At 40.3% G+C, this 12,683-nt stretch overlaps 2 protein-coding genes across 2 annotated transcripts in view; both read right to left on the minus strand.

The window, feature by feature from the left end:
- The window catches only part of THEM5 (thioesterase superfamily member 5), a 29,713-nt gene extending 20,471 nt beyond the window's left edge, over window positions 1-9,242 (minus strand). The window contains 1 exon segment of the mRNA XM_070496932.1: window positions 9,115-9,242. Coding sequence (XP_070353033.1) covers window positions 9,115-9,159 — 45 coding nt within the window. The 5' untranslated portion in view covers window positions 9,160-9,242.
- THEM4 (thioesterase superfamily member 4) overlaps window positions 4,945-12,683 on the minus strand; it is a 31,619-nt gene continuing 23,880 nt past the window's right edge. The window contains exons 5-6 of the mRNA XM_014868176.3: window positions 9,115-9,239; window positions 4,945-5,386 (exon numbers count right to left, since the gene is read on the minus strand). Of these exons, the coding sequence (XP_014723662.1) occupies window positions 5,352-5,386; window positions 9,115-9,239 (160 nt within the window). The 3' untranslated portion in view covers window positions 4,945-5,351. The remainder of the gene's footprint in view (window positions 5,387-9,114; window positions 9,240-12,683) is intronic.

Raw genomic sequence — 12,683 nt, forward strand, 5'->3', positions numbered from 1 at the left:
AACAATAACTCCCCATCTCTCCCTCTTCTCAGCCCCTGGTAACTTCTAATCTACTTTATGTCCTTATGAATCTTCCTATTCTAGATATTTCATACAAGTGGAATCATACAATATCTGTCCTTTTGTGTCTGGCTTATTATGTTTTCAAGGTTCATCCATGTTGTAGCATGTGTCAGAATTTCCTCCCTTTAATGGCTGAATAATATTCTATTGTATGCATATACCACATTTTGTTTAGCCATTCATCTGTTGACGGGTTGTTTCCCAAGTGTTAATAATGTTGCAATTTTGGCTATTGTTAATAATGTTGCAATGAACATTGGCATACAAGTATCTGTTTGAGTCCCACTTTTCAATTCCTTTGAGTGTCATTGCTGGATCAAATGTTAACTTTATGTTTAGCTTTATTTTCCTTTTTTTGAGGAAGATTAGCCCTGAGTTAACATCTGCCGCCAACCCTTCTCTTTTTGCTGAGGAAGATTGGCTCTGAGCTAACATCTGTGCCCACCTTCCTCTATTTTGTATGTGGGATGCCTGCCACAGCATGGCTTAATAAGCGGTGCGTAGGTCTGCCCCCGGGATCTAAACGGGTGAACCCTGGGCTGACAAAGTGCAGCACAAGAACTTAACCGATACGCCACCAGGCCATCCCCCTATGTTTTACTTTTTGAGGAACTGCCAAACTGTTTTCCATAGCAGCTGCACCATTTTATATTCTGACCAGCAAAGTATAAGGGTTCCCATTTCTCCACATTCTCACTTACATTTACTTTCCATTAAAAAAAATGACAGTCATCTTAGTGAAGGTGAAGTGGTATTTCATTGTGGTTTTGATGTGTATTTCCTTAATGATCAATGATGTTGAACGTCTTTTCATGTACTTCTTGGCAATTTGTATATCTCCTTTGGAGAAATGTCTATTCAATTCCTTTGCTCATTTTTAGATTGGGTTCTCTTTTTGTTGAGTTTTAAGAATTCTTTATATATTCTGGATACTAAGCCCTTATCAGATATATGATTTGCAAATATTTTCTCCCATTCTGTAGGTTGCCTTTTCACTTCCTTGATAACGTTTTTTAATGTACAAAAGGTTTTAATTATTATGAAGTCTTTACTCTGCCACTTTACTGAATTCATTTATTAGCTCTTGTAGTTTTTTGGTGGATTCTTTGGGATTCACTATACATAGAATCATGTCAGGTGCAAACAGTTTTACTTCTTCTTTTCCACCATGGATGCCTTTTCTCTCTTTCTCCTGCTCAATTGCTCATCTAGGGTGACCAGTACTATGTTGAATGGCAGCAGTGAAAGTGTGCATCCTTGTTTTGTTGCTGATATTAGGGGGAAAGTTTTCAGTTTTCATCATCTCTTCCTCGAGTATGACACTAGCTGCGGGCTTTTCATAGACGCTCTTTATGTCAAGGTTTTTTTCTATTCCTAGGTTTCTGAGTGTTGCTGTCATGAAAGCGTATTGGATTTCGTCAAAAGCCTTTTCTGCGTTGAGGTGGTCACGTGGTTTTATTCCTTTGTTCTATTAATGTGGTGTATTATATTGATTGGGTTTCTTATGTTGTATTACCTTTGTATTTCTGGGATAAACTCCACTTGGTCATGGTCTGTAATCTTTTAAATGTGCTGTTAGATTCAGTTTGCTAGTATCTTGTTGAGGAATTTTCCATCTATATTAATAAAGGATATTGGTCTGTAGTTTTTCTTCCTTGTAATATCTTTGTCTGCTGTCCACTTAATTTTATATCCATAATTAAGATGAGGAATAAGCCAGTTCTCTAACTTTGAACTGGTATAGCAGTGCCAGACCAAGAATACTATCAAGAATCAAAAGATTATATTTTCTTTTATTTTTTGTTTGGTAAAGAAGAGTGGCCCTGAGCTAACATCTGTTGTCAATCTTCCTCTTTTTGCTTGAGGAAGATTGTCCCTAAGCTAATATCTGTTCTGACCTTCTGTTTTGTATATGGGATGCTGCCACAGCGTAGCTTGTTGAGTGGTGTGTAGGTCCATGCCTGGGATCTGAACCCATGAACCCCTGGCCACTGCAGTGGAGTGAGTGAACTTAACCACTGTGCCACCAGGCCAGCTCCTCAAAAGAAAATTTAAACCTTTCTGAGACATAAAATCCATGACTTATTTTCAGTTATTTAAATTTGAAAGAGATTGCCTTGTTGTCTCTATCATAAAGAATGTTGTATACTTGGCATTAGAAAACATATGTTTGGCTAGGATTCCATGATGGCTGGTTATTAGGAAGAACAATACTGTGGCCTCACAACTCCCCTGGATAGAGAGAGGGTCAGGGTCCTGAGAAAGTAATGGGGAGAGGAACATACATATAAGGGGGACATGAGCTTCCTTAATATAGAACAAAATGTTTTCCTTGACATCCTTTTATGCTTCATTCTGCCTTCCTATTAGAGAAAAAAGTTAATCTTGTTTTCCAATAATTTTTATTTCTCCAACAATGTATTTGTGTATATGACTATCTTTCTATTGCACTTTTCAGACACTTAGGAACCTGGGGTTAAGAGCAATAACTCCCTGTCTAATTGGGTTTGCTGATAGTTCAAAGATATTTTAACACTGACCGCCATCAATTCCTAATCTTCATTCAAAATGTTATTTACCACCCACTGTAAACAGGGGAAAAGGACACTGAGGAATAGCTCCATGGGGCTACACAGCAAGCTAGTGCTGACGTGGAGCTGGCCACAATTCTGATCATACCTCCCTCCTTCTTTATGACTGTTCAGCCGCCTGTTGCCAATCTTACATATTTATTGAAATACAATCTGATGAAGGCGAGAACGCCAGGCCTTGGTCAAGCCTAGGAACAGAGTTTGCTGCAAAGCAGAGAGACCATTTTGCCCTCACTGGCTATGGGGAAACCCTGTGTCAGCTGTTACTGAGGTTTACCCTTGATCTTGTGTAATCTCATTCATATGCTGCAACGTACCCCACATATGATGAGACCAGCGTGAGAACTAAAACTGAGAAAGTGGATAGAAAGGGAAGTATGAGCAAACCTAACAGAAAGAACAACCGGTCATTTGGCATTCTTTCAGTTAGGTTCTTCTGCCTTAGGTGAAGGTCCAGCGTGCTTCCACAATTTTGCAAGCCTGTTTGGATAAACCAAATGATTAAAGTATCTTCACTGTCTAAACTTTCTGCTGTGAAACTAGACAGCAGTGCCTGCTCACAACTTCAGCTTCACATCTTTTAAACACGCCTAGTGTCCATGAAAAGCAAGCAGTGAGATACAGACGTCATGAGGGCCCATTGTCTCTGCAGTTTCAGGATTAGATGGAAGGAAGACTAGGAAGAAAGGATCACTGTTGCCAGATGTGTAAATTGCAGAGCTGTGAGTCCATGCCCCTCCCTGGCACTTTCCCAAGCTCTACCAGGGTTTCAAGGCAGAGGGAACTGACCGCCTCACCTCCGCAGTCAGCCATCTGCTGGGGCCTTTCCTGAAGCTTGGGAACTGCAGGTGGGCCCGAGAGACAGAGCTTCAGGAAGAGTCTTCCTCAGGCTTGGCCATCCTAGGGTCAGAAGGCTCTGGCAGTGGAGGAGTCCAACTGATCTTTTGGTTGTGGAAGGATGACTGGGTAGGATACCACAGGCTATGCCTAGGTTATGAGGTTCAGCCATAGGAAATTGTCAACATTTGACCATTCTGACCTTCAAAAATGGTGATTTCATATGATTCAGCCTAAACTTCCAATAAAGGGAGAGGAAGGCAAGAAACTGAAGCCCAAAGAATCTATAGTCTACAATAGATTCTAGTCAATCTATTAGAAGCAGAATATGGTTTCTAGAACATTAGTCTCCCAATTCATTTTTTGTTTTGTCTAAGATTCTGTTATGGGTTACATTGTGTACCCCCCAAAATGCATGTTGAAGTCCTAACCTCCAGTACCTCATAAGGTGACCTTATTTTGAAATAGGGTCTTTATGGAGGTAATCAAGTTAAAATGAGGTCATCAGGATGGGCCCTATTAATACGACTGGTGTCCTTATAAAGAGGGGAAATTTGGACACAGATGCACACATGCACAGAGGCAAGATGATGTGAAGACACACAAGAGAAGGCCGTGTGAAGATGGAGGATTGGAGTGATGCATCTACAAGCCAAGGAATGCTTGAGGCTACCAGAAGCTAGGAGAGAGGCATGGAAGAGTTCCTTCTTGCCTCCAGTGGGAGCATGGCCTTGCTGATACATTGATTTTGGACTTCTGCTCTCCAGAACTGGGAGACAAAGAGTTTATGTTGTTTTAAGCAACCCAGTGTGTGGTACTTTGTTATGGTAGCCCTAATGCTATGGTCTGAATGTTTGTGTCCCCCCAAAATTCAAATGCTGAAATTCTAATGCTCAATGTCATAGTATTACTAGGTGGGGCCTTCAGAAAGTGCTTAAGCAATGAGGTGGAGCTCTCCTGAATGGGATCAGCGCCCTTATAAAAGAGGATCCAGGGAGATCCCTAGCCGCTTCCACCATGTGAGGACACAGGGAGAAGGTGCCAGCTATGAACCACTAAGGAAGCCCTCGCCAGAAGGTGACCAGGCTGGTGCCTTGATCTTGGACTTTCCAGCCTCCAGAACTGTAAGCAATAAATTTCTCTTCTTTATAAGCTACCCCAGGCTGTGGTATTTTGTTATAGAAGCCTGAAAGGGTTAAGACACCTAGGAAATGAACACCAGCTCATTCCAGTGATGATAAACTATGCTGTTGGTAAGATACAACAGCACAGTCTATGTTAAAAATGGTACAGTGGTTTAATCTCTAGAATCCAAGGCAAGAGGTCTGAGGTATCCATTCCTATAGGAACTAGTTCTGTCTCCTACTGCAGCCAAAAGTATTTGTTTAGAGACAACAGAGCTAGCTTTGTAATTTATAATGCATATGCACATGTACACACACAAATACACATATAGGCACCCACATGTTTATTCCTTTGTGTGGTTTTCTGGCATTTCCAAATTTGTGGTAAAAGTTTCAATATGAATTTTTTCTCCAATCTGCAATGGGGTAGAGATCACACTTGTGCAAATGTTGAACCCATTCAAATTTTAGAAGAACCAGACACTTATCCTAAGGAGACAGAAAGAATTGCTAATACTCTCACCAAGAGGGTTTCTGTGTTATAAAGTCTAGAAGGTGGAAGGAGAGCTCCTGGAGTTGCATTCGGAAGACTTGCTTAAGGTCAGTGTTAGTGGGCGTCACCCTGTGGGAGGCTCGATGGGGGGTGAGCAGAGCAGCACTGGGGACAACAGCTTCTTCTGGAGGAGGGGGAACCTTACGCAGATTGGTGTGGAATTCACCAGAAGCTCTTTTATGTCTACTTTTTTTCAGGATCCAGACTTATAAATAAGCCTAAACAAACAAAATAACAGAAGATGATTATAAGTCAACTGACTTTAATCGGATAGAACTCCTCTAAGTAGAAATGTCTATACAAAGAAAGGCATTTAGATTCATATTCATACCTTCAGTCTATCTGCCCATGCTCATTTTTCACCCAAATAAGAATCGACTTTTGACTCTAACAGTACTGTATTACCTCCCAGAGTGACCAGATCCTCTACCACTTGGTCATTTCATGGTTCATTACTGCTCCCTTTAGAGACAGTCAGGGAAGTGAAAGGAAGTAAAACTACAACCGAGCCATCTGGTACCTTTGTGATACTGAAAGGCTTAGTGAAACAGGAAGTATAAACCACAGCCTGGGATGGAGTTTCAAACTGACTGCGGATTCAAATTATTCATGATTTCCTCCTGTTCTTTTTAGCCATCATTCCTGCAAACAGCAAACAGCTGATACTTCAGGGCAAGAATGAATTTCTTAAGACACAAAAAGTAGTAACCATAAAGGAAAAAGTTTAATAAATATGACTACATTAACAACTTCTGTTAATAAAAAAGTTACCTTGAGGCAAATAAAAAACAACTTACATACTGAAATGAGACATGTGTAGCTTATATATTCAACAAAAAGCTTAGTTTAATATAAAACATATAAAGAACTCCTATAAATCAGTAAAAAAAAAAAAGAGAAAAAAATGATAAAAGAGGCAAACAAACAGAAATAGAAATTGGAAACAAATATGGTGAATACATAAATTAGGAGATGTTCAACTCCATAGGTGATCAGGGAAATGCAAATCAAGATCACATGGAGATATTCTTTTATAACAATTTGATTGGCAAAAATCAAGAAGTCTGAATTGACCAATGCTATAGAAGAAAGAGATCAACAGAATTTCATATATTGCTGGTGGAAGTTTTAGAAAACAATCGGGCACTCTCCTGTAAAACTGAAAACTCTGTCTACAACCCAGGAATTCTACTCCTAAGTGTATGCCGAGCTCTTGCCCACGCTCAACACCAGGAGGCATGAACCAGAACGTTCATTAGCAGCCCCATGCATAACAGTCAGAGGCCCACCAGCAGAAGAGGAGATAAATCCATTGTGGCACGGTCACACACTGGAGTCTTACACAGCAGTAAAACTAAGCAGACGACATAGCCAACAACATGGGTAAATCTCAGTAACACGGAGTTGAGTGAAAAAAAATCAAGTCCCAAAAAAGCACATGCAGCACGATCTCTTTTCTACAAAGTTCTACAACAAAGAACTAAACAATATATTCCTTACGTCCACATATATCCTTGATAAAACTTAAAAAAAATAAAAAATAATAAAGTACAAAGGAATGAAAACAAAATTCTAGATTGGAGTTACCTCTGGGGGAAAAGCAGGAGGATGAGATGGAGAAAAGTAATAAGGTAGGGAGAGAATATTATTAAGATTCTGGTTCTTGTTTGATGGTAGGTTTCAGGGTATTGATTATTATTATTTTGCTGAGGAAGATCAGCCCTGAGCTAACATCTTACCAATCTTCCTCTGTTTTGTATACGGGTCACTGCCACAGCACGGCCGCCGATGAGTATGGTCTGTGCCTGGGAACTGAACCCAGGCCGCTGAAGCACAGTGCACCAAACTTAACCACTAGTCCATGGGGCCGGCCCCTTAGGGTATTTATTATTAAATTTAAAAATAAATACATTTAGTGAATGAACAAATAAAAGAAGACCCTACATGGACCAACAGTGACTGTGTGTCCTAAATCAAGTATTCTGATTTACCCAAACCTGTGCATCTGAGGTCCATTAAAATAAAAAAGAATAAAAACAAAAAAACCCCACTGAATATCTAAGTTAACTTATCTAAATCTGAAGCTACTGAATGTGAGGGTTCAAGGGCCTCTCACTTGCAAAGGCCCTGTGACAGTTGGGAGCTGTGCAGTGCTCAAGGCTGCAATCAGGAAGCATTTCTACTTGAGCACTTCTGGTAAATTGCCTACAGAGATCTCAGAAGGAAGGGACCTGCATCTCCAAGACAGCGGTAATATGTTGTGATTTCTTTTCTCGTTTAAAATAAATACTCACTTTTGTACCCAATTTTGCATTCTTCTTAAATTTATTAAATTGTATAAGTTTTAGGCCCCACAAAATCTAGCTCTTCTTCTGATAAGCCATTCACATGACCACTTTCACAAGGTACACAAGGGCATACAATCGAATCTCCCTCCCAACCTACCTGGCCCCCTTCCCAGGAGCAACCAATGTTAATGCGTGTGACTTTCCAGAAATAGTCTATGCGATACAAGCACATACAGATATTTCACCCCCCCTCATTTATTACTTTTTATTTTGAAATAATTTCCAGCTTACAGAAAAATTGCGAGACTAGTACCAAGACCTGTTTCCCCCTGAACCCCTGGAGAATGAGTTGCCAAAATGTGTGCAAAATGACAATAACGAAGTTATTCGTTACATTATGTGTAAGAGCAAAAGACTAGGAAAACGTTAATATCCAATAACACCTCCAGGGTTCATTCTAGTTTTCTCTCTTTCCATATCTGGAACTCCCTTCTCTGACAGTGAGAAACCTGGCTCCCATCAAGAGCCATGTGGGAGAGATGCCACTCTCAACCTATGGGCTCTGACACCCAAGCTGCTCCCCATGTGGACCCATTCCTTACCCTACTTGGGCTCTGACACCCTGCCCTGGGCCACTCCCCCAGGCAGACAACCTCCTCACTTTACTCAGGCTCCAACAAGGTGCTGGGCCATTGCAGTCACCCCTCCCTGGGGCCTCCTCCTAAACTGCAAGCCTACCACGCCCAACTCTACCTAATGGCTTTTGGAATAAATTATTCAGGAAAGAAGGCAGGGGTGAAAGGGAAGGAGGAAGAAAAGGGAAGAACATTCCTGAAGAACCTCTCCATTTTTCTACATAGATGATAACATAGTACATTCACTGTTCTGCACCTTGTGTTTTTCATTCAATATGTATTAATGAGACACTCCATATCATGAACAAAGAGTTCCTTATTCCTATTTATGACACCACAATATATATTTTTTTTTTTGAGGAAGACTAGCCCTGAGCTAACATCTGCTGCCAATCCTCCTCTTTTTTTGCTGAGGAAGACTGGCCCTGATCTCACATCCGTGCCCATCTTCCTCCACTTTATATGTGGGACGCCTACCACGGCATGGCTTGCCAAACGGTGCCATGTCCGCACCCAGGATCCGAACCAGTGAACCCCGGGCCACCGAAGTGGAAGGTGCCGCACTTAACTGCAGTGCCACTGGGCCAGCTCCTCACACCACAATATTTTTTATGGCACACACACACAATATAGTTTATGGATGAACTGTAGTCTCTTTAACCAGTCTCCTATTGATGGATATCTATGTTTGCTAATCTTTCGCTATTTCAAAATGTTGCATGACTTACCCAACTACTGGGATCCTAGAGTAACCTTATACATTGTAATTATGCACACATGTTAGTACACCTGTGGGACAAAGTCCTGGATATGGGTCAAAAGGTACATGACTTTGTAATTTTGATAGACACTGATGAATAGCTCTCTACCAGTAATGTATAAAACACCTTTAACGTGTTCTTTGCACAACAGGGAATTAACAATTTTTGAGCATTTGTGGGTTATAAAGCAAAAAGAAAAAAGAAAACAAAAAACCTAAACTAAACTAAACCAAACCAAAAAAAGATAGTGGCTGCTTCTTACCTGTTGCATTTGAGTATAGGGTCTTCTCATCAACACTTTGAACATCACAGGAAACAAAAAATTTCCTTCCTTCAACTTTATCAATTTGGCTATTTATCACAATAACAGAACCAAGGGGGATAGGTCTGCAGAAGAAAAAAATTTAAAAATTAGCTTTTATCAGAGACATGTAACATTGAAAGATGATAGGTGCATGACAGGAGTGGAAATTTATATCTGGTATCTATCTATCTTAGATAAAACATTCCTTAAGGCGGCTTAAAACATTCCTTAAAGGAGTTCCTCCCAAGGACCACTGCTCTCCTGGGCATCAGTCCCAGACAGCCCTTCTGGGTTAGGTTTAAAGAGATCACCAGGGATTCCAGCTCTATGATGACAGAGTTGTCCCATCTGAAGATTCAGAACAATCTCTGAAGGGAGCTGGAATTCTTTAAAGAAATGAAAACAGGGGCCTGGCCCAGTGGCACAGTGGTTAAGTTCGCACGTTCTGCTTCAGTGGCCCAGGGTTTGCCGGTTCAGATCCTGGGTGTGGACCTACCCACCACTTGCCAAGCCACACTGTGGCAGGTTCCCACATATAAAGTAGAGGAAGATGGGCACAGATGTTAGCTCAGGGCCAGTCTTCCTCAGCAAAAAAGAGGAGGATTGGCAGCAGATGTTAGCTCAGGGCTAATCTTCCTCAAAAAGAAAGAAAGAAAAGAAAACAGGACCGGACCATGGGTTGGTCCTAGTCAGCTTCTCTCATTTTCTCTATCATAATCAAAATTTCTCACCCAATTCAGAGTAACTGTCACTGGAAAGACAGCTAATAAGAACAAATTGCTGCTAACACCTTTACATTCTAAGCCAGTGCTGTCCAACAGAACTTCCTGTGATAGTAGAAATGTTCCATCTCTGAGCTGTCCAATGTGGTAGCCACAGGTGGCTACCGAGCACTTGGAATGTGGCTATTGTGAAGGAGAAAGTGAATCTTTAAATTTATTTAATTTTAATTAATTCATATCTAAATTTAACTAGCTATATATGACTAGTGGCTACAGTCACCTTTGGGAATCCTGGAGCTATAGCACCATAATGAAAAAGATGTCTCTTTATTTATTTAGTTATTTATTTTTAGGAAGATTAGCCCTGAACTAACATCTGCCAATCCTCTTTTTGCTGAGGAAGACTGGTCCTGAGCTAACATCCGTGCCCATCTTCCTCCACTTTACATGTAGGATGCCTACCACAGCATGGCGTGCCAAGCGGTGCCATGTCCACATCTGGAATCCGAACCGGAGAATCCCGGGGCCGCTGAAGTGGAATGTGCAAACTTACCTGCTCTGCCACCGGGCCGGCCCTAAGATATCACTTTAGAGATGAAATTTTAGGTTGGCAGAAACATAATACAGAGCAGGGAGATGTGTTTTGTGCTCCTTTAGTGCCACCATGTGGATGAAGGAACTACTTCAGGTGGAAAGGAAGTTATCACTGTGATTAGCCCGCTGCTTAGTTTTTGCTTTCATTAGCTTTTCTTGAACCTCTTGATGGAATCACCAAACTTTGCTTTATGAAAGCATCTCCTTACACCATCTTTTATATCCTGTGCCTCATTATCATGATATCTTAAGTCCCTGAGGGTCTAAATATGTTATTTATTGTTTCCATTGATTCTCACTTATGGTGGCTTATTTCCTTGTGTATTTGGCACTGGATCTAGTTATCCCGAAGGAAAAATGTCCTTCAGAAATTCTTGTCTACCATGTTGTGTGAAAAAGCCTAGTCCAGAGCTTCCCAACCAACATGCCAGGAATGGGTTATAGAAATGCTGACATGTTGATCCTTTCAGCTGGCAAGCTAGCACTAATTATTAGCTGCTTTCTCTATTTTTCTTTTTTTTTTCTTTTTTTGGAGGAAGACTAGCCCTGAGCTAACTACTGCCAATCCTCCTCATTTTGCTGAGGAAGACTGGCCCTGAGCTAACATTCATGCTCATCTTCTTCTACTTTATGTGTGGGACACCCATGACAGCATGGCTTTTTTTTGCCAAGCGGTGCCATGTCCGCACCCGGGATCCGAACCGGTGACCCCCAGGCCACCGAGAAGCGGAACATGCGAACTTAACCAATGCGTCACTGGGCCGGCCCTCTCTATTTTTATTAATGTGCTAAGCACAAGGAAATAAATCAAGTGTGACATTTGGATCAGGGGGTTCGAAAGATTTGAGATGATTAACGAGTAGTCTTGCTTCTTAGAAGCAGGAAGGTGGATTAAGACACCTGATGATTAATTGACACTGTAAATTATCTTCAACTAAATTTTAATCCCAGGTTGTTACCTCTAGTATCCGGGAGGGCCATGAACTGATTGGATTAAATTTATTATTATTACTATTATTATTATTATTATGACTCTCACAGCTCAACACAAAATATAGGGCCTGATAAATATTAAATTCTAAACTATTTACGTCATCCAATGCTTTATTCTGGTCTTTAATCATCAATTAATAGAAGAGAATGGAGGCTGTGCATTCTAGTGAGGAGCATCAGACTTCGAGGCAGAAGACTTGAGTTCTAATTCTGACTGTATCTTTCTATTCATGGGATTTCATGTAAAACTTACTTTTAGTAAGTTTTCTAATTGTGGGGAACAAATGAACAGCAATGTAACTGATTTATTTGGATGGTTTGTTGGTTGGGACAAGGGCTAAGCATAGCATCTGGCAGGTAGCATATACTCAAGACACAAACACTTGTTGAGCCAAATTGTCATCCAAATACTTTGCTGAGCTTGTTTTCAAATGAACCATTTTTACTTATTTTTGAGGGAGGAGGTTGTACTGCATTCTTCAACTTTATTTGAACATAGAAAAATATTTTTAAAAATCTGGAACATGGAAAAATACTAAAAACTTAGTTTTTAACATATTCTTTGCCATCTTAAAAAAGCCATTTCTAGGATCTAATTTTATAGTCAAAAGTAATATAAAGTATTGACTCTATGTAAAGATGACAATTTTCCTCAAATTAATGTTTAAAGTCAATATCACTGCTATCAAAATCACATTTTGTTTTTGGGTAGATTTTGACAAATTTATTCTAACTTGCATTTGGTTCATATAAGTGGTACAGAGAAGTGGTTGGTAAGACATAGGATTCTGTAAGAGAAGGGGGTACAATGACAGTCTGGGTAAGGGGTTAAAAATCTATGGCTCAACTAGGAATAAAAGGAAACTACCGTAACATAATAAAAGGCCATATATGAAAAGCCCACAGGTAACATCATACTCAGTGGTGAAAGCTTTTCCTCTATGATCAGGAACAAGACAAAGTGGCCCACTTTTGCCACTCTATTCAACACAGTACTGGAAGTCCCAGCCAGAGCAGTTAGGTAAGAGGAAGAAATAAGAGGTACCCAAATTGGAAAGGAAAAGGAACTTATCTGTTCATAGATGACATGATCTTATATGTAGAAAACCCCAAAAGATTCCACAAAAAACCCATTAGAACTAATAAGCAAATTCAGCAAAGCTGCAGGATATAAAGTCAAAACACAAAAGTCAATTGCATTTTTAAACACTAATAGTG

This window comes from Equus asinus, chromosome 25, assembly GCF_041296235.1.
Source record: "Equus asinus isolate D_3611 breed Donkey chromosome 25, EquAss-T2T_v2, whole genome shotgun sequence".
In the NCBI taxonomy this organism is placed as follows: Eukaryota; Metazoa; Chordata; class Mammalia; order Perissodactyla; family Equidae; genus Equus; species Equus asinus.